Source organism: Ictidomys tridecemlineatus, chromosome 4 (genome assembly GCF_052094955.1).
Source record: "Ictidomys tridecemlineatus isolate mIctTri1 chromosome 4, mIctTri1.hap1, whole genome shotgun sequence".
Classification (NCBI taxonomy): Eukaryota; Metazoa; Chordata; class Mammalia; order Rodentia; family Sciuridae; genus Ictidomys; species Ictidomys tridecemlineatus.
The window spans coordinates 30,205,162-30,227,726 of record NC_135480.1 but is presented as its reverse complement, the minus strand read 5'-3'; the positions used below and the strand labels follow the sequence as shown (position 1 = coordinate 30,227,726).

General features: G+C 38.7%; 1 protein-coding gene across 1 annotated transcript in view; it reads left to right on the top strand.

Moving 5' to 3' along the window:
- The first annotated feature begins 2,909 nt into the window (after nucleotides 1-2,909).
- Cat (catalase) overlaps nucleotides 2,910-22,565 on the top strand; it is a 36,135-nt gene continuing 16,479 nt past the window's right edge. Inside the window, exons 1-8 of the mRNA XM_005327419.5 lie at nucleotides 2,910-3,071; nucleotides 12,808-12,979; nucleotides 14,174-14,284; nucleotides 15,258-15,388; nucleotides 16,001-16,105; nucleotides 16,713-16,838; nucleotides 19,305-19,496; nucleotides 19,962-20,114. Of these exons, the coding sequence (XP_005327476.1) occupies nucleotides 3,006-3,071; nucleotides 12,808-12,979; nucleotides 14,174-14,284; nucleotides 15,258-15,388; nucleotides 16,001-16,105; nucleotides 16,713-16,838; nucleotides 19,305-19,496; nucleotides 19,962-20,114 (1,056 nt within the window). The 5' untranslated portion in view covers nucleotides 2,910-3,005. The remainder of the gene's footprint in view (nucleotides 3,072-12,807; nucleotides 12,980-14,173; nucleotides 14,285-15,257; nucleotides 15,389-16,000; nucleotides 16,106-16,712; nucleotides 16,839-19,304; nucleotides 19,497-19,961; nucleotides 20,115-22,565) is intronic.

The following is a 22,565-nucleotide window of genomic DNA, read 5'->3' as shown; positions in this document are numbered from 1 at the left end:
GGTCAGTGTACCTGGGTGAACTTGAAAAGGCCTTAACCCTAGTTGTAAATATTTTCTTGCTCTCCCAATCCTACTTGAGGCATCACAGTACCAGCATGGATAAAGTCAGGATTTCAAGGAAACATGCAGAAATTTCTTCAGATTTCTGGTAACAGGGTAGATCATAGCATGCTTATTTCTGGCCTGGTACCTAATATCTATTCATTCTTCAAGATTCACTTTGCTGTTATTTCCTCAAGGAAGTCTCCTATGGCCTCTCAAGTTCAGGCTAGGCGTCTTCTTAGGTACGCCCCCACAACCACTGAACTTCCCCCTTTTGGCACTCTGTACACTTTCTTGCTTCACTGGGATGCTCTGAAAGCCGCTCAGGCAGAGGGCCCAGGAACAGCAGGCATTCAGTGGGCCGAATGAATCGTGTGGGGTCGCCATGATGGCTGAGCATAACACGAGAGGGTTCTCCGCTCAAAAGAATCTAATGAAATATGCATCTTGTGAACATATAGAATCCAGCTACTCACCTATCTTTAAGATTTTATTGCCAATCCACACTCTTATAGCCAGTGAGAGTTTAAGCTGGTTCAAGTGTTGCAGAGAGCAACTGACAGTATGTCATAAGAGCCTTAATATGTTCAAATGATTTGAACTGAAAAGTACTTCTGAAAACGGACCTTAAAAGAAGCAAATACAAATGCAGAGGAGGGGTATCACTACTGTCACAGTACAAAAAAATTTAAGCATTCCTGGTAATGGAAAATGTATAGACACATAGTTTGATTGCAAATTATGCAGCCATGGGGTGGGGATTCACATTTTTTGAAGAATATTTAATGACTTGGGAAAAACTTCATTCTATGATGTTAAGTGAAAAGAAGAAGGACATAAGATTATATATTCTTTATAATCAATTATAAACCTCTTTCTTCACACAATACCTTTATGTATATGTATATGTGTATATATATATGATAGAAAATGTTGGTAAGAAAGATACCTATTTATTAGCATTAATATGTGATTATTTGATATATATGTCTGCATTTTCAGGTGTCTATTAGTAAGTATATATTACTCTTAATATCAGAAAACAGAGAAGTTAAGGTAAAGATAAATTCTAGCTTATTTTCTATTTTCACTCAGGGTGTAGCATGGCACATGAGGCTGGGATGAGAAAAGGCATATGAAATTTTTTCTTCTCATGATTGTTCCAACTGCAGCCATTTCAGACACCAAGGGACATCTGGGCCACTGTGGTAGGATCACAGAGCGGTGGCACTGCTCACTCTTGTGCCTCAAATGAGTGGCTCATTCTGAATCATAAACATCTCTTACTATGTTCTTTTTTTGTTTGTTTCTCTCCTCTGCTTACCCCTGCAATTCCCTCACAAGGACATAGTGAAGACAATTAAAATATGTAGAAGATTTACCCTCTCAGAGTGTGAGAAACAGAACATAAGTAAATAATTACCTTAGATGCCGTTACTGCTCCTGCTGCATGGTACACCTGTCATCTAACAAGTCATAGAGTTCATTCTCTCCATTCTTTTCTTTTACTACTGATTAAAGAAAATTTATAAAGCTTCCCAGTGGACTTCCCAACATTTTCTCTTGAATATTTAAACTTGGTTTTAGATTTGGTGACATCAGGATTAATAACATTATGTTTTATGCCAGTATATTTTTATTTCATCAGATTTGGAACAATTGGAAAGCAGCATTTGCTAAATGACAATACCAACCTAAAACTCATGTGTTCATATGAAGAAAATATTAAAACCTGGGTCCAAATCTGTTTATCACTTAGAATTACTTTTAGGAGTAAAAGAGATTGGATTTCCAGTATTTTCAAAGTAGGGCTGAGTTTTAGAGGTGTTTTCACTTAAACTAAAATTAAATTATAATAAAAAAGCCAATAAATAGAAATTCTACCTATGTACCCAGTATGATTTTTTTTTGGGGGGAAACTGGGTCCTTTTTTTGGTCTTTTTTGGAACTGGGTGTCAACCCAGGGCTTTGCAAATGCAAGGAAAACACTTTGCCAACTGAGCTACATCCCTGCCTAGCATACACCTTATTTAAAACAAGATATTACCAGATCAGAAATTGGTCTTGTTTCTCCATTTCTCTTTCTATGGAAATAATTTCTTAGGAATTCAAACCAACAATAATAGAAACAGAAAAGAGCATAATAATAACAAATAATAGAACTCCAACAGGGCAAAGTTCACATAAAGAACAAAGGTTAACATGTGACTGACTCGAGATCTATTTTTTTTTTTTTAAAACTTTGTTGATATTTATCCTGAGGAAGAAAATGACTTGACTGGTTCTTTTCAACATTCACTTTTGCAACAAGCCACGGGGTCTGGAGATGGGGCTAGAATCTTGACTCTATCGCTTAATAACTGTGTAACTTTGGGAAAGTTATTTTTTAATTTCTTTATGCCTCAGTTTCCTACTCTGTAAAGTGAGGATAATACTGGTAATCTAAACAATATTATTGGTAATAGTATAGATAATATTGGTTCATAGTATGATTAGTATTCTAGCCTGGTAAGTGATAATCCATGAATAAGAAAAAGAGTATGTAAGAAAAAAGGATCCACCCATCCTTCAGTAGCAAACAATACTTATATCAGGGCATGGCACAACTTTGTTTTGCATAAAGGAATTCAACCCAGGACTTCTGACTCTTAAGGGCTGAGCGAGCCACAGTTGCACTACTCCACCTGTCGCGCCCCCAGAGCTCTCTCCCTTTTCTCCCCAGCACTAGTCTCTCCGCAGGGTCCAGGCCCGCCTCGCTCCAGGAGCCCCCGCTGGGCGTCCAATCCCATCCCGCCTAGAGCTCTCACGGCCAATCAGGAAGCGGCAGGATGGGGGCGGCGCTGATTGGTGGAGCCTGAAGTTTCCGACCTCTGCAGCTGAGCAGCAGACGGGGATCGTCTGCTGAGGGTGGAGAGGCGCGAGCCAAGGCTGACTGGCACGTTCTGCAACGCCAACTCAACACCATGGCGGACAGCCGGGATCCAGCTAGCGACCAGATGAAGCAGTGGAAGGAGCAGCGGGCGGCGCAGGTACACCCTGTGCGCTCAGAGCCGGCCGGCGGGTCCCTGCCGAAAGCGGGGCGTTGGCGAGTAACGGCCCCTGCTTTTCCGCGGCTGCGTTGAGCCGGGCTGTACCATCGGCCACAGGCGGCGGGGGGCAGTCTTTGGGTGGAGGTGGACTGTTACATTCTTGGGGGACAGGAGAGCGGCTTTCTGGGGCGCGGGGCTGACTGCCTGCAGGATTTATCTTTGGCCACTGGACTCGGGTGGTTGGCTCAGAATTTTGCACTATTGCCAACCGGGACAGAGGTCACAGCTTGAGGGCGGAAGGAAAAAGCATGGAGAAAGAGGCAGAGAGCTGCAACCTCAAGAAAGGAAGTCAGAGTGGAGTGGGAGCAGGCATTAGCTTTAACCTTCCCAAAACAATATCTGCACAATTTTATGTTTGTGGGATATAAGAACTGTATTTTAGGTGGATGTCTTCAGCAGCAATCATGGTGACATGCATAGTATGTACAGCATTAAACCACTAAATAAAATATATCTTTTAAAATTATTTCATTTGCACTGTGCTGGGCCGAGGTGTACAAATTCCCGTGAGGCAAGAACCACATCCTTGAGAAGTTCAGAGTCTAGTCTGGGAGACAAGATAAATCACCAGTGTGGTGAAGGGTCTAATAAGTACCTGAAGACTGGTAAAGGGAATGAACAAGTTGACGGGTGAGACTCCCCAAAGCAGGTGACATCTGAACAGAATCTTTTAAAATGAGAGGGATCCAATCCAGTGGTGGTGGGGGAGGCATTGCAGGCTTGTGCCCAGAGGTGCAGAGTCTTAAAGGGCATCTTTGAGAAGATTGGATTAGATGAGACTGCATTTGGTTGAGTTTTCTGGCTGGTTGGACCAGAGTGTCATGCCAAGTTCCTAGGGCTTCTGGTTAACATGGCAGAGAGGGCTAATTCTACATTTTTCCCTATCCAGTTCACTGCTCTTTCTCAAAATTGTGCTAAAATGTTCATAAACTGGGGCATTGATGCCAAGTGCTCTCATGAATTGTGTTAATGGTTCCCTGTTTGTGAGAAGGCTGCCATTCTTCTCTAAGCTCCTAATCCCATTCTTTGTTATATACCACTAAAATAGCTCATTTTTTTTCATACCAGAGAGACTTAACTTATTATTTTTTTTTTCCCCCAGTACTGGGGATGGAATCCAGGGCCTCATGCATTCTAGGTAAACACTCTACCTCTGAGCCACATCCCCAGCCCAAGATGTAAGAATGTTAATCAAGGATATGCAGTTGGTGGCAGAGTCAAGATTAGAACTGAGCGTCTTGAGACCAGGACTTGTTGCATACCCAGTGACTGCTGATTCCTGGTTCACACTGAAGTTTTCATGAATGATTGGCTACTTGAGAAATATTGTGGGTGATATAGTGAGATTTTTATAAACCAAATATATTCATTTCTGAAGACTCTCTTTTATTCTGAGACTAGCTTGCTATTTCTTTGGGAGACTCATTAACTTAGAGTCCTTAAGTCCCTGCTGTTGATTTCCCAGGCATAGTTGCCCATATGAGAAACAGCTGGGCCACAAAGCACATCTGTAATTGGGTACCTCCATTGAAGTATTGCTGTCTCTTTTGCTCATGGCATCTCAGCATATTGTATACATCCTCCTGATTGATAGTTACATTGATATTTTTCATTTTTGCGACTGAGTGAAGATTGCTTATTTTTACCCTCCAGAAGGAATTTTGCCCAAGCCACCTAGCTTATGTAGTTTTCAAATGCTTTATTGTGAAAAAAACATTCAGAAAAGTTGAAGGAATTTTGCAGCATATCCTCATATATAGATCCTGCAATTAATGTTTTGCTACATGTCTTTTATAACAGGTTATTCCATCTGTCCATCCTTTTATACATCCGGTAGTCTATTAATTTATTTAGTGCACCTCAGAGTAAGAAGACATCAGTATGCTTTATTCCTAAACACGGATCATGTGAATTAACAGTTCAATGTGTGTATATGCTTTTAAGGTGTTATTTACATACAGTAATACTACTGTTCCACAAGTTTCAATAAATATATACACCAATGAGTCTAAAACCCTTATGAAGGTATAGGAGATTGTCATCACCCTGAAAAGTTCCTTCTTGTTACTTATTTCTAGTTTTTGGCTATTATGAATAAAGTTTCTATGAAAATTCTTATATTAGTCTTTATGTGCACCCATGCATTAATTTTTCTTAGAAAATACCTAGGAGTAGATTTACTGGGTCATAGGGTAAGTGAATGTTTTATGGGAAACTGCTCAGACTTTTCCCAAACTGGTTGTACTGTTTTACTCTTCCATCAGAGGTGTACGAGAGTTCCAGTCAATCCACATCCTACTGTCTCTTGGTTTTGTTGGTCTTTTAATTTTAGTCATTCTTGTGGTTCTGAGCTCTTATCTCTGTGATTTTAATTTGTATTTCTCAGGTGATTAATGATGCTGAACATCTTTTCAGGTGCTATGGATCATTTTTATGTTTCTTTGCAGTGTCTGTTAGCAAATTTTTTGTCCTGTGAAAAATAGGCTTATCTTTTTATTGATGATTCATAGCCCATGCTTTAAGTTTAATCTGGGGTGGGTTAAATGCTATAATAATAGATCCCAACATGTATAATGATGTAAATATATTAGAATTTTTTTTCTCACCTGTAAGATGATCTAAAGTGCTTTGAGGTTGAAGGGAGTGGGCAGGTGCTCTGTTCCTCACAATCATTGAGGGCTCCAGGCTGAAGGAGGCTAGCCACAGAAGGGTTAGCCACAGAGGAGGACGTTGGTAGGTTTAGGGACTAGAGTCACTTCCATTTACATTCCTTTGGCTAGAACTCTGTTATAGGACACACAATTGTAAGGGAGGCTGCAAAATGCAGTCTACCTCTGTGTCTTGGAAGCTATTATATTGTCTAAAATATACATTCCATATTTAGTGAAAAGCTATCTAGCTATTTTCTTGTGATATGGTAATAGACTAATAGACATGATCTCTTTTTAATTTTCTGACATTAAAATACTTCTTTTGTTAGAAAAATATGCTGATAACATATGATGTCAAACAAACAAACAAAACATGTCCCCATGCTTGCTAAATGCTTGATGTAAGTGGGAAGTTCTGTATCAGTATTCTGCCTTCAGTAAAAGTTTTAATCTTTTACTGAACTGTGGGAGCTTTAGATTTTGGACCTACTATGGGATGGCACTCTGCTGTCTCCTCCCTCAAGAACCAGCTAGAGGATGCCAAATTGGGTGGATCCTCCTTTGGAACCAGAGTCAGCCAATGTGAAAGCAATTTATTGGGCGTGTCTCCTTGTGGTCAGATGTTGTTGCTGACAAGTGAATTGGGAGCTTTGTAAACTTTAATAATGGAGCATTCAATCAAGTGTCTTCACAGGCGTGACTTGGATCCACTTAAAAGTCTTTGCCTCTTACTCCCAAAATACATTGGTCAGAGGAAGGCCATTCTATAGTTATCCTTAGCCTCTCTGAATGGAACTTAAGTGGGTATTTTTGTTCACTGCCTAGAATGCAAGGGCCCTTTCTTCACGATGCTTAGGTTTAATGAGTAAGTTTTAATCCCATCAGATCAGGCTGGAGAATCTGAACATTTTAAGCCTTACCTTTTTATATATAGTGCCTTGTTATCTGGGAGAAAGGATGGTTCTTAGCCCATCCGTTTCTGTCAGTGAGTTATGCATATAGCCCACGAGGGTCTATAATTTTTAGGGTAACCTGGATAGTAAGTGTTGATGTTACACTGCCAATGTATGGGTTGGAGAGGGAGTGACTGAGTGATTTAACCCTTTATGTACATGGGCTTTCATTTTCTTCTCTCTCTCCCTCTCTTTCTGGAACTGGAGACTGAATCCAGGGCCTTGCACATGCTAGGCAAGTGCTCCACATTGACACACATCCTTGATCCATGTGTTACTTCTTTTGGGAAATGTTTAGAAGTGGAATTGCTGAGTCACAGTATGTCAGCAGGTTAAACAGGAGACATGGAATCAAAATTTCTAAGTTTTCACTTCTACTTCCTCACCAATATCTAGACCATTCCACAGTTTTTCTTCAAGTAAGAAAGGAGAGGATGATTGCAAAATGTAAGATAAATATTAATTTGTGTTTATTTTCCCATTTTTATTTTTAATTTCCTAAATTCAGTGACTACTGCTGCTTCTAATACAAAGAATAAAGGAATCTTTCATTTGTTGAGCTTTATTTTTTGAGCTGATCTCTCCAAACTCTCCCTTTCCCTATCCAAAACTCTACCTTTTCTGGAAAGTTTGAGGATTAGCCCTGATCTCAGTGTTACCAGATTTACTTAAGACAGTTCCAAGAAAGAAAAGATTTCTTTTGCAATAGTAATTTTCTGTGTATCTTAAAAGTTTTATTTTTCTACAAAATTATTCTGTTTCTAATTCTCGAAAACCAGTAGCAATGTTTTGACCATTTCTGGCTGAAAACATTGTAGTAGTCAAGTAAGTGACTTGGCAATTTGCCGAGAGGAAAGAAGGGAAAATCAGAAACTATTGTAATGGGTTTAGTCTTATACAAAATAGTATGACAGAGCCTTGTTTGAAAAACGAAACATTTCTCACTCGCATAAAGGAGAAGCTGTATTCAGTTACTCTGTTCTTGGAGGCCAGCACTATCAGTATGAAGTCTGATATTTGTTCTTGTAAAAGGTGTTATAGAATAATAATAATAATAATAATAATAATAATAATAATAATAATACTGTCATTCTTTTTTTTCTGGAATTAAAACTACCTTTTGGTTCTCTTCCCAGGGGTCCTTGGAGCTATTGTAAATTTTCTTTTTTGCTCCCCCTGTCCCCATGAGGTTTCACACCAAGGATATGCAATTCTTTGCTTTGCGTTCTAGACACCTTAATGTTCTGCCTTGCCCTGAGTGTTAGCCTAAGGCTTGTGAAAATTGTCAGAATCAAAATGGAGTTGCTTGTGTTAAGCCTGACCACCACCACCAGTGCTAAAGCTCCTAGTCCTGGTAACAAGAATTAGTCACCAAAGGCTGCCAGAGCCATGACTGTGCACAAAGGCCACTTCATCCTTACACAGAACATGCTTGTGCAAGGGCATCTGTGTAGCAACTGTCTATTCAACTTTGGGCTGGTGCCACCAGGTTATTGATCTTTGAACACCCTTCTTATTAATCTTGGACCAAGGATTATTGTTTCAAAACAATTTATGAATTCTTCTTCTTTTATCTTTAAAAGCTTCCCTTTCCTCTTAGAATATGCCTGGGGTTTCCATGAGATGCATGTTCCACACTGCAGTGCTCCTCACTTGTTCCCCAAGAAACATATCAGTATTCTTCAGAGAGTCGTCTGTATTTAGGTTGACAGGCTATAAAGGTCACACATTTGATAGCAGTTAGTGTGTTGTGAAGACAGTTTCAGGTACACTTTCAGATCTAGCAGTTTATGTTCTTTATCAAGACCATAGTTTGTTTTTTTTTCTTAATCTTACTAGAGCTCACTTGTTCTGTGATACATTATTATAATTTTTTGAGGTACTGAGAATTGAACCCAGGACCTTGCATATGCTGGACAAGTGCTCTACCACTGATCGACATCCCTAGCATGATGATATATTATTTAATATTTTATTGGATACATATTTATTGAGTATCTTATTATTGAATCCCTTAAGTACAGTGTATAGGATAATTTAGGCAACAAATAGAAAAGAATAAAAACTCTTCTTTGCCTTTTGAGTATAGACTAATTCATATTAACTGATAACCACCTGTTGGCTTAACCAGGATGAGTTTACTAGATATTTGGGTGCATCTGGTGTTGTGAATTCATTGATTTATTTTGTGCTTGAGAACTACCCCCTAGAGTGTTTAAGATTAAAAAAAAAGAAGGCACACATGAGACTGAATGCACAACTTAGCACTGAGTGGCCTACCTGGAAATTAAACTTTCACATTCCCTAGTGATGCTAAGCCCTCTGGGCAGGAGGAGTGTTAATCAGCAGGTCCACTGCCCAATGTGTATTTTATGTGTGGTGTGGAACTCTCCTGCTCTTGTCTTGATTAAGCATGTAAATATAGGAAAGCAGAGCAGAGTCTGGTGGAGTCCACACTCATGTGTTAGCAGCACTGAAGCAGCCTTCCATTTTTCCTTCCTTTGCTTCAGCTTCTGCCATATATCTTTTTTTTTTAAGAGAGAGAGAGAGAGAGAGAGAGAGAGAGAATTTTAATATTTATTTATTTTTTTTAGTTTTCGGCAGACACAACATCTTTGTTTGTATGTGGTGCTGAGGATCGAACCTGGGCTGCACGCATGCCAGGCGAGCGCGCTACCTCTTGAGCCACATCCCCAGCCCTCTGCCATATATCTTGCATTAAACATTTTTCTTTGATTCTTCATTAAAAAATCAAAATTCTATATCATGATAAATTTCAGACCAGTCCTAGTGTAGTCCATGCCCCTCAGCCCCCATAGTGATCTTGTTTCATTATTATTCCACCTGCATCACCTTCATTTTCTGAAGCAAATTGCAGACATGGTATCACTTCATCTATAAATATTTTAGTGTTTATCTCCAAAAGATAGGGCTTCTTGGAAATTTCATGGTCACATCTAGAAAAATGAACAGTTTTCCAGTCGTGTGTTTGGTTTCCCTGATGGTGAAGAAAGGCAGTGATTACAGCAGGTGGGAGACTGCTGTCCCCAGAGAGACCTGCTTGCAAGGTTGGCCCTTGCTGCTGTCTGCAAGCTGGGCTTTGGGGGTGTTCCCACTACCCTGATAGCTATATTTAAACCGTGCAAATGACAGGGTTTACACTGTGCAACTGCTGCCCCTCTGGGAGGCTGAGAGGGGCCACGTGACTGGCCCTTGATTTAAAACTTGGCTATTGAGTCTAAAGAGCTTCCCTGCTGAACACGGTTTCACAGGTGTGGCCCTAACCTTTGCTGAAGAAACTGGATGTGCCCTGTAGAACTTCACTGGAGGGCTCTTGCAAGCTGGCTCCTGGTTTGCTTCACACTTTGCTTTGTGTCCTTTTGCTGTAGTAAATTGTAGCCATGATAATGACTGGATGCTGAGTCCTGGGAGTCCTAGAGAATCAGTGAACCTGGGGTGCTCTTGGGGGCCCTTGACATAGTCTGTCTCCTCCTTAAACTGTTCAAATCCAGATCCCAATGAAGTTCACTCCTTGCAGTGGTTGATTTGTGTCTTGAGTTTCTATCTTCTTTGCGGTGATTATAAATAGCGCACATGTGGCTTAGTGTAACCTAGTCAATCAATGAAGAGTCGTCATTAAATCAGACAGGATTCAAGTTGTGGCTTTGCCCCTTGGGCAGGTTACTTTCTTATCCTTTGTTTTCCCATATTGAGAATGGGGTAATAGTTCTCCTTACCTTGAAGGACTGTTGTGAATTTTCGTATATGAAGTAGGATGTTTAGCTTTTATTTTACTATGCTGCTTGGGATCCTCTTGGCATCATTCTTTTGGGAAGTTCCCTTTATGTTTTTTAGGCTTTCTTTAGTGCCTTTTTTATATGGTTAAAAAAAAAAGTATTTAAAGAGCAGACAGGTTTATTTTGCCCCAGTTCATTTATTATGTTTGTGTCATCCCAAGGCTCTTGTCAGTGGTTCTCAATCTGTTTTCACTTTGAAATCACGTGGGGTTTTAAAAATATCCTGGGCCTCACCCAGACTGCTATGTTATCAGTCTCTGGGGGATTATTCAGGCATTGGGATGCCTTAAAAAGCCCCCTGGCTGGTTCCTGTGTGCAAGTCACTGGAGAGGCCGCTATCAAAAGCCTGAAGACCAAGGCTTTAGGGGTTTTGTTTGTTTTTGTTTTTTGGTACCAGAGATTGAACCCAGAGGTTTAACCACTTTCCAGTGGATTTCCCAGTGGGCTTAACCACTGAGCCACATCCCCAGCCCCCCCTTTTTTTAAATTTTGAGATAGAGTCACACTAAGTTGTTTAGGGCCTCATTAAGTTGCTGAGGCTGGCTTTGAATTCATGATCCTCTTACCTCAGCTTCCCGAGCTGCTGGGATTAGAGGCACTTGCCACTGTACCCAACTAGGGCTTTAGGATTAAACTAAAGGGAAAGTTGTACACTTTTGCTCTTTTTTTTTTTTTGCCATTTTCTACTTTAAATGAAAAATAAAATTATACAAGTTCACACCTACTAGCTAAATGTGTATTTTCAAAAAGAGAGTGGTATACATCTGTCATGGTTACTAGAAAAATCTCAAATGCTCTGCTGCTTCTGCTATCAGGTCACTTTCTCATAGCTGGATAAAGTGGTGTATGTGTGCCTAGAGTGTGGTCTGTGTTTTTATATATTTAGCTCTTTTAACTCTTGTATGAACTCAAGGGTGCAGTTATTCTGTGCCAATGAAAAATTGAGACTCAAAAGTAAGTAACTTAACCAGGAGCTACATAATTAATGATTGATTGGCAGAGCTGGAAGTTGGGCCCCAGCTCTAATCCAGCATTCATGCTTTCTTAAGACGTGCCCCCTTGGTTTTTGCCCATTTTGATGTGAAAACAATTCTAGCAGGCTAGGGGAATTTATGAGTGTGTGTGAGTCTTGTTCATTAATTTCGCATATTTCATGATCTCTTATTCACTGTCTTTTCTCAAATAGCTCACAGGACTTTTAGAGTTTAAGTTCCTCACCAGATCACCTTCTAGAGAAGATTCTGGATTAACTTTATTTTAATATGTAGGACAGCTGTGCATAGGGAATGAGTGTTATAGATCCACTCCAGATGTGGAAGTATTCAGAATGCTTTTCTGGTATGTGGGATCGGTCTGTTGACTTTTGTCCATAGAGCCTGTTCAGTTGTTCTTTCAGGAGAATGAAACCAAAGCTTGGCTGCTTCTACATCTCCCTTGATTTCCCAGTGGGCAGGAAAGACACTGGAGAGGCAGTTATCTATGGTCAAAAAAACCATGTGACTATGGATCGGGATGAAGCTAAGAGCTGTGAAGTATTATGTGAGGCTTAAAGAATGCCTCGGGAGAGACATGTCCTGAGAAGAGGGACAGCTTGGAGGCCTCTGATGTCACTGAAATTGAAGAAATGGGTGGATCAAAACTAGTTGTTTATTAGAGTAAAATATCCTGTCTCATTTCAGAGACATTTGACATTTTTCAGACATTAATATTATAATCTATCTTATGAGAAGTAAGATATTTTCAGTGACAGTAAAAGTCACTTTTTTTTTTTTTAAATCAAAAGAGATGTCACAAGTAGCTGGCATATCGTCTTTAGAGAAATGAGTGCCCTGCACAGGATGGCACCCTTGAACATCCACCCTGTAGCAGAGTGTTGGTTATCCCTGGGTGAAGAGCTAGCCATTTTCTCATAATCAGTTTGGACCTTCAGTATTACGCACAGTGATCCTTTTTAGGGGCTCCTAGTCTGATTACTTTCCTTGTGGAACCCTGTGGCTCACTGTAGAGCAGGTACTGAGTCAGCTGGCAGGCTGTTTAGCTGTCTTTCTGCTCTTCAGAGCAAGCATCTCAGCAGACTGGGATTGAGACTTGTTGGGATTTCTGAGACTTGACTCTAAATTTCAGGCATTTTTTGAAGTATTTCAGTACTTTGGACAAAGGGAATTTAAAAAAAGGGCAGCAAGTAATAAAAATTGCATGGTGATGTATCCTGTGACAGTGTGTTCCGAGTTGGATTGTGCTCTCTTACACTTTTTTTTCTTTCGTGTTCACGTAGAAACCCGATGTCCTGACCACCGGAGCTGGGAATCCAGTAGGAGACAAACTTAACGTTATGACCGCGGGTCCCCGTGGGCCCCTTCTTGTTCAGGATGTGGTTTTTACTGATGAAATGGCTCACTTTGACCGAGAGAGAATTCCCGAGAGAGTTGTGCATGCTAAAGGAGCAGGTGAGATCTCTGGTTGTTTGGTTAAAAAAAAAAAAAGGATTAGTTCAGAATACCTAGGTCAAAATTCCTTCCCAAAGTGTTGGAGGACCTTGGATAGAAGTGCCAAATGTCTTTTCATCAGAGAAAGAAAAAATGTCTACTAAAGGGGGAATTAGTAATTACGTAGTGGTTGATTCCTTGGATTGAACAAGTATATATAAAATGTTTTATTTTAAAAACAGTGGTCTTCCATTTTTTCTATCATACTATCAATGAAGGAATAAAAATATAGAAATACAGATATAGACACATGTGCTATAATTACAGCCTGGTTTAAATGGTGCTCTTACTACAACTGAAATGAACTGCAATATTGAGCATAGTTGTGTTAGACTGGTAGGTTTGGGTGATTTTTCCTTCTTTTTTGTTTAAAACTTATGTAAAAGTTTGATTTTGCTTTTATGATGAAAACAAAAGATGGGAATGGGGTTTAAAAGAAAGCTAAAAACTCAATAGGAAAAAGATCCCCAGAGAAAGAAATGAAACATCATTTTGGCCTGCACCCTTGGACTTCCAGTTAAGATTCCCTAATTTCTTCAGTTCTTTCTCCTAGATAGATTTCTTCTGTCTTTTCTGCATGTGTCTTTTCTATCGTGATTTAATATGCTAATCAATTTATTGTTTGGTTCTGAGGCATCCTTGATAACTGTTAGAACTATTCTTTCCCCTGTATTTTCTTCTCTTCAATTTTATTTTGGTTGTAGTGGGACACAATACCTTTATTTTATTCACTTTTATGTGGTGCTGGAGATCGAATCCAATACCTCATGCATGCTAGGCAAGCGCTCTACCGCCGAGCCATAACCCCGACCCCTTTTCTTCTCTTGTTTTCTTTCTCTCATAGGCCCTGCCTGTATCAAGGCCCTCTGAGATCCTGTGTCCTTGGGTTGACTTTGATCAACTACTTCTAGCTCCACTCATTTCTTCCTCTTGGCTCAGCTGTGTGGCACTTACTTGAACATGAATGATAATTGAGCTTTGCATTTAATCTCACTATTTTGTGTTTGGACAGCTCCTCTTCCTCCCATCACATTGGAAGCTCATAGAAGGCTGGTGCTACACCACTAGTTTCTCTCAACACCAGGTGCCTATTTGAGAGGCTGATAGTCTGAGTGAAGGTCTCATGGTGAATCATTTTTGTATCTTTCTCTTTAGGTGCTTTTGGCTACTTTGAGGTCACACATGACATCACCAGATACTCGAAGGCAAAGGTGTTTGAGCATATTGGAAAGAGAACTCCAATTGCAGTTCGATTCTCTACTGTTGGTAAGTCAGTCTGTTTGCATGACGGTATTGTGCAATTCAGCCTGTACTTTATTTGGGATATTTATAACTTAAAAATTTCAAGAAATCTTATTAGGAAATATGAAACAAGCACTTCTCCAAAATTTAGCAAGTTTTACAGTAGAAAATATATTTGGAGACATGTAAGAAATTACTTATATTTCTGTTTGTTAAAGTCTTAGGAAATCACCCTTATAAGAGAGGTTACCTCTGCAGTTTTGTGACATTTGGGAAGAGCTTTCCATAAGTGGTTGCCTCAAAGGGATGCATGGAGTAAGGCTCTTATTAATAGTAATGGTAATAGCTGTCCTTTATTGAGAATTAAGTCTGTACCGACCATGGTTAGGTGCTTTATAGACATTAATGCTCAGATCTGCTTTGCAGAATAGGTTATTCCATTTCAGAAGGTTAAGTGATTTTTCTCATGTTACAGAGCTAGTTAGTATTCAGAAATATCGTACTGTATCGCTTACACATCACAATACATGATTAATTTGGTGTTTATGTTAGGCTTTGTGCATTTAATAATATTGCAGAATGCAAAAATAAATCAGATTACAAAGTAAACTTTTATTTTAATTGATTTTCTTAATGTTAACCTCATAGTTTTGATGGCTCACTCTCTTTATCTTTGTAATTATTTTCTTCCCTTATATTAATTTAAAATTTAATTACCAGTTTAAACAAAGTTATATTAAATGGATAATCTTTTGAGCTGTTATTATATATGCTCTCTTATTACTTTCAATTACTTGTTTTGTTTGATTTGTAGATCTAATTAGCTGGTGGGTGGTAATTAGATCTACCCCAGGCATGTAAATACCTACTATCCCAGGCATGTAAATGCCTACTTTACTTCTGGGAAATGGATTAGAAACTACAGATCCTTATGTTTCTTTTATGACTTTTGCAGAATACTATGACTTATGCTTAATTTCCCCTTTGACTCTCCCAGCTGGAGAATCGGGCTCAGCTGACACTGTTCGTGACCCTCGTGGGTTTGCAGTGAAATTTTACACTGAGGATGGTAACTGGGATCTTGTTGGAAATAACACCCCTATTTTCTTCATCAGGGATGCCTTGTTGGTAGGTGGTAGCATATTTTATGTTTCACAAATGTTGCTTTAAATTGATTTCAACTGCTCTGTGTAGGTTGGCATATGAGGAGAAGCCTCAGGAAAGGCAGAAAGAAGAGAATTTGGGTTGTCTGGATTGTCCTTTTAAATATATTTTTTACATTTAATATCTCTTTATAAGATCAAATGACAACAATACTGTTAGTCTTGGTTTTGGCATTTCAAGATTCATTGCCTTAAATGGGAAGAGTATAGTTTTCCTTGTAGAACATTGAAGATTAGTCAAAAGAGGGGCTTTGCCCTAAAATATGTAAAGGATGTCTCTGTTGGAGGTGCATATAGACCTTGATTTTGTGTGTGTGTGTGTGTGTGTGTGTGTGTGTGTGTGTACCTATTTATTTTTCTTTAAGGAGTTACTTTAACTTTGTATATTTGAAATACTTTAGGTATCTTAGGTACTACTTGTATGTGCTGAGTAAATTTCATTTTAGAGTTTGACAGTTTAAATTCTAGTATTGTTTAGAATTATGATCCATAAATGAGCAGTAGGCAATGTACAATGTAAGACACCATAATTCCTATAAACTTAGTTTTTGGAATTTTTTCTTTTTTCCCCATTTAGTTTCCGTCCTTTATCCACAGTCAAAAGAGAAATCCTCAGACACACCTGAAGGACCCAGACATGGTCTGGGACTTCTGGAGTCTACGTCCTGAGTCTCTGCATCAGGTGGGAACCTTATTTTTCCACTGAATTATACTACATCACTGGGGTGAAACTGTGAATTAGGCCTCGTGATTCTCCAGATGGGGCTGCTTTATAGGAATTGTCTTCTGATTTTTTTCTGGAATGTTTCCTCAAATTTCTTGATCTCGAAGAGTTTTATAATGACTGATTTTATTTCTCATCATTCATAGGCCTTGAATGTTGATGCTAGATAACTGGAAATATTATAATTGACAATTAGCAATACTAAGGATTAAAGTCTCTAGTCTGAGATGAAGCTCTACATTAGGAAAAAAGAGGAAAATAATACTAAACTATTTTGCTATTAAAATGTATTTTGAATAATGGCTTAAGCTAGTTTTCAGATTTTTTTTAGCTTCTCTCCATGGAATTCTGAGTCATGACATTAATGATTTGTTTATCATCCTGCTTTGAAACTTTTCTCTTTGTTATTTTCTATAAATGAAATAATACTGGTATTTTCCCATGGGATATTGATTGGTATGTTCTGTGTCATTAAGGGATGTTCTGGAAACTTAAGAATGTCTTAAAAACATCGGATGTTTTGATTTAAACCGAGAGATTTGAGGCTTTAACTTCTCTTCCTTAGGTTTCTTTCTTGTTCAGTGATCGCGGGATTCCAGATGGACATCGGCACATGAATGGATATGGATCGCATACTTTCAAGCTGGTTAATGCAAATGGAGAGGCAGTTTACTGTAAATTCCATTATAAGGTATATATGATGCCTTTGAGGTAGAGGCTCCTACTATTCACCTCTCCTTATTCTTTCTGAAGTCTGAGCAGGAATTTGAGCTTCTCTCACCTCTTCCTTTCTTCCACTGCCTAGGATAGAAAGTATTGGTCTAGTTGATTAGCACTGTGAATATTGTGTTGACCCCCACCCAATGAGTAAATTCATGCTGTTCAGTTAGAGCTGTGTGTAGTCTCTCTTTGATCTCTACTTTATGCATGGCCAGAGGTAGCACATAACTACTGTCAACAGTTCAAGTTTTTTTTTCCCCCTTCTCCTGTAAGTTCTTACCTGTAAGTTCTGATATATATATATATATTTAAATGCTCATTTTGTGCTGTCTCTCTGGGTTAGTGTTTCTGCTGTTAGTGTTTCTGGTGCATGTTAAGATTTTCCTCTGAAGTGGGAAGACAGAAGGTTTTGGTTTGAACTCAAAGGTAGGGAGATGATTAAGGTTTCCAGGCTAGGCAGAAGGAGATTTCTACCTAGGTTATCCCAGCTTCTCGAGAGTTCTTTGTTGGAGTTTGGAATCAAGCCCTAGCAAATAGTGAAGTGTTGTGGGGCTCTGCCTTTCCAAGCCCAGAGTTATTGCCCTTTTAGGGTCCAGAACAGGATTAAGGCAGATCAGTGCACATATCAATCTCACCATCAGTTCTAGCATCTCATATTATTGTCTCAAAAACATTTCTCCTAATTTTTTATGTGATCCATTGATTTATTTAGCATTTATTGAGGTTGTATTATGAGCAAGGCAAAAAAAGTAAAATCAGTTACAAATGTCAGAAGACAAAATAATACTTTTCTTTTTTAAATTTGCTTTCATATACTTAGATCAAATTACTTCTGGAGAAGCTTGGGGGAACTTCTTAATCAACTGAAATAACTTAAAGTTATGATCTTGGCACTTATTACAATAAGTGATATTACCAATGAACTCCAGAGAGCTAGTTAAAAATAGAAGCCTATTTCTATTTTTAAAAATAGAAGCCTATCTGTTTCCAAATACTACTGCTAAAATAGGCAGAAGGAAGTGGCTTCCTGATCAATGAAGTATCCCTTTTAGTGACATCAAAAAGCCCTCTTCTCTTCTATCTTGACTTAGTTTTTATCTAAACAAATTGTGTAGGTATATCTTACACGGAAACATTAATCTCTTCTTGCATTTATGACTTGGAACAGTTTCTAGAAGCAGTTGATACATTGTAATTGTAAATGCCAAAAGGAGTCACTTAGAGCAAACTAAAGACTGTGTGTGGGGCAGCCAGCCTAGCTTTGGAGTTAGGCTAACCTGAATTCAAATCTTTACTTTTCTGCATAACTGAGACCTTGGGCATGTTACTAAAAGTTCTCTGTGCACCAGTTCTTTTCACTGTAAAGTTGGGATAATACTGCTGGCCATAGAAAGACTGAATTGCTTACATGTCTACTCATTAAGATATCCTGAGGTAGCTGAGGTGTTCATGGAGTCATCAGTCTGTATTCTTCTGACCTATGAGGATTCCTTTCTAAGCTCAAGGGATTCAGTCGAGGCTATAAGAGTATTTCAATATTGTTGCACAGTTTAATGTATTAGCTCTTTGGGTAGTCTGCACATAGTGAGCTTCATGTTTTAATCCTGAAGGTGGCCTGGCTTTTGGACCACTAGTAAGAAGAGTTCAAACTTTGCCACTTACTAAACAGAGTTGAAATTTCTATGGTAGAGGTAGAGCAGCCTCCCAGAGTTGCTTTTTGCTCAGGAAGTCTTTCCAGGACACTTGGCTTGCTGGGGGTCTATTAGAATAAGGATCCTGGTGAGCAGTGTAGGAGCAGTGTGGTATGATAATAAGAGCACTTGTGAAAGTAGTTTAACTTCCTCGATTTTTTTGGTTTGTTTGGAGAGTCAGAATATTACTTTTGCCCATTCATAATTAGAGAACCAGTTCAGAGCAGCTGTTCTTTTCAGCTCTGTGAACTACTATTCTGTGATTTTCTTAAAACAAAACAAAACAGGAAGAATGTGGGGATTGGAGAGATACTAGCTAAGTACAATCTCAGTAATTTATTTGAGCTGTTATAATATGGGATTTAAAACATTACAGGATGTAAAAAAAGGAAGTCCTTTAATTTTATTAATCTTTTGCTTATTTTTAAAATATATTTTGATTTTTTTATGGTTAGAAAAGTAACATGAGTAGAAAAATTCAAATAATATAGAATTAAAGGGAAATATAGAAATAATGTTAAATATAAAATGTATGGATGGATTTACTTGATATTTAAAAGAATCAGGATAATCAAGTAGAATTTCTTATTGATAAATTCACTAGTATCAGACTTAAACAATAAAACTATTGTAAAGAAAGCTTAGTCTTTGAGTAGGATTTCTCACAGTTGTTCAAGGAATTCTGATTAAGTTTTGATAGCTTGACCAGTAAGTTTGAGTTTGACCTCATTCTTTTCTTTCTGTAGACTGACCAGGGCATCAAAAACCTTCCTGTTGAGGAGGCTGCAAGACTTTCCCAGGAAGACCCTGACTATGGCCTCCGGGACCTTTTCAATGCCATTGCCAAAGGCAACTACCCCTCCTGGACTTTTTACATCCAGGTCATGACATTCAGAGAGGCAGAAACTTTCCCATTTAATCCATTTGATCTCACCAAAGTAAGTCAGCAACAATTATGTTGTTTATTTTTGAAGTCTCTTCTTACCTAATTAAGAAAACAACACAAATCCCAATGGCGTGTTCACAGTAGCAGGGACATCATAGACAACATGTGGTGGCAGCACTTCAGGTCTTGTTGCTATGGGTGAGGCCCCCAACATCCCAGTTCCATACTTCTGTTGGATAAGAGCATGGAGTTTCTATAGGGGGCTTCACTTATTGTTATTAGCAGGGAATGAATTTTGGAAATCTGATATATTTTTGCCATGGGAAAGGGCCAATACTTACTACTTACTGTTGTTAAAGATTTTAGTTACATTCTCACCTTAAATTCTTATCATGTTTTGTTGGGTCAAAAATTATTTTCACCAACTTGATTATATTTGAAGGTTGATATATTCATGGGCACCTTTAATGCTCTTTCGTTGGTTGTCTGGTAATTGTGAACATGACATTCTTTTCAGGTTTGGCCTCACAAAGACTACCCTCTCATCCCCGTTGGCAAACTGGTTTTAAACCGAAATCCAGTTAATTACTTCGCTGAGGTTGAACAGATAGCCTTTGACCCGAGCAATATGCCACCTGGCATTGAGGCCAGTCCTGACAAAATGCTTCAGGTAAGCTTGGTGGATTGAGATGTTCTCAGGCAGGTGTCCTGTTTGTGAATACACACACATATGCACACACACACACACACACACACACACAATACGTGATTTGGCATGATCTTTATATCAGGAATTAATTAGAACATTTACTTAAACTTTAACCTGGGTGCTTAGTTCCTTGTGGAACTCATTGGGCTGAAACATCCTTAGATGGGCATTCCTAAATAAACCAGTTTTAAACCAAGTTCTCTAGTAAAGTTCCTACATATGTGAAGATGTGAACATTTAGTCTCTTAATTAAAAATAAAAAACATAATAGAAGTACCGTAGGTATCTGTAGGGTAAAGCATGGTTTTGGCCTGAGATGGCCAGGAGGGAATAATAATTAGATTAGAACACCTTAGTCAGCATAAGTTCATCCATTTCCTATTCCATGGTGTTGTTTGCATTTTTCATCCATAAAGACAGATCTGGGGACAATTTTTATGAATTAAACTGCCAGTGATTAAAGGCAGATTAATTCAGTGATATGTCTTGCAGTAGTTGCTAGGCATTCAGGGCCCGTTTTCACTTACCAATATGCTCTTCCAAGAGTACAAAGAATGGAGATTCTACTTTGGACCACAAATCGGTAGGAAAATAATTGGCTTAATAATTAACATGAAAATAATTTTTTTTGTGTGTGTGTTTTTGGACTTTGAGAGCAAAACAGAGGTTAAAGATCATACCCTAGCTCAGACCACAGTGACTAAAGGTTGCTAGTTATGTAAGTTCTGATTCCAGGGCGGGTGTCAGTCTCCATGGAGTACAAGCTAAGATTCCGGTTTTTAAATTTTTTTAAATATTGACTTTTTGCTATGACATTAGGGATATCTAGGGCTTTTATAGAAAGTATGTTTTGGCTTTAGTTTTTGTTTCTTTTAACTAACATAAATTGAGTACTTTTCTATTGTGTGTAATAGCCCTGTCCTAGATGCTCTGACAGATATAAAAACACAAGATGACCACAACATAAGGCAGAGTGCCATGATGAATCCAAACCTGAAATGTTATCTGATCAGAGGTCTGTGACAGAGTTTTAGGAATGAGGTATCATTGGAGATGGGTTTTGAAGAATGGCGAGGATTTTTATTTTCAAAAGGTAAATGGGACAGGACAGGTAGAATATTTGGGGTATATTTAGCTACATTGTCATTCTTTCTTGAGTGAGAAGAATTGAGTTTGGACTGGTTCATTGAGTATATGTCAGAGGAGACTTTAAGAGCTTGAGTGGAAATTTAGACAGTTGTTCCTTCTAGGAAAACAAAAAGTTTCTTTGGTTTTTTGAGCAATGTGGTCTGGTAGATAACAAGTAGAATCACTCCTCTTGGTGATAAATAGAGAATGAGGGAGCAGGCAGCTGGGAATAATGAGGGAAATTTGAGCAGACTACAGTGCATAAGTAGAAATGCTTGCATTGAAACTGAGGAATTGAGGAAGCTAAGGCAGTGTGACCCTGGGCCCCAAAGATTTCCTGCCTGGGTTTGGAGGAGTGTTGAACTCTATGATGGAGGGGCTAATGGGGTTCACCATGGTGTGAAATTGTCATAGCCAAGCTAAGACTGCATAACTGTAGTATTGAGGAACAAAAGTTCACCTGAGTCTTCTCACACGAATCACTGGTCCCTGGGATCCCAGTGAGACCTGGAGGCAGGCACACTGAGTCACCTGATTAGTAGAACATTGAAGAAATAAATGGAATTCTAGGCCCAGGGAAAAGGACCAAGAGTGAATACCTATTCTCTACAACAAAAGCAAATGCATGTATAAGGCATTTGAAATTATGTTGAAATTATGGGGAAAAAGGATGACAAGAGGAAATCATGTCATTTCCACATTTTAGTTCAGACAAGTATATATGTTTTAACTTAAGTGTGCTTTAGTTTTTCCTGATGAATTTTTCAAGTGTTTGTAAGAACTTCTCTAAGTTTTATCAGACTGTCGATCCTATCCTAGCTTTTCCCATAACTTCTCAGGTCATTTAGTTGTGAATTCTTATTCCACAAAATTCTTTAGGAGCTATGCAGTTGAGAAAGAACTGTAGTACTCATTTAGCCATTTGGTAACAAGTTTAAGGTGTTTTAATAGATTAGTGATATAATCTGATTGGGCTTTAGGAAGATTCTTTTGGTAGGATGTATTGTTGGAGGAGGGAATGGAAATGGAGAACTAGTTAGGAGGACTTTGAAATTGCTCCTGATGAGAGTCAGTGAGGGCTGCAGCTTGGGCAGTGGAAGTTGGGGTGTTAATGCACAGTGTTCTGATTTACCTTTCACAGGCCTTACTAACAAATTTTAAGACTTTATCCAAAATGATAAGCCAGACCACTGTGAAATGAACAAAATAGTGTAATGTGAGTCCCAGAGAGACTGTCCCAGAGTACCTGACAGTGCAGGTGCAGCGTCTTTACTCCCACACTCT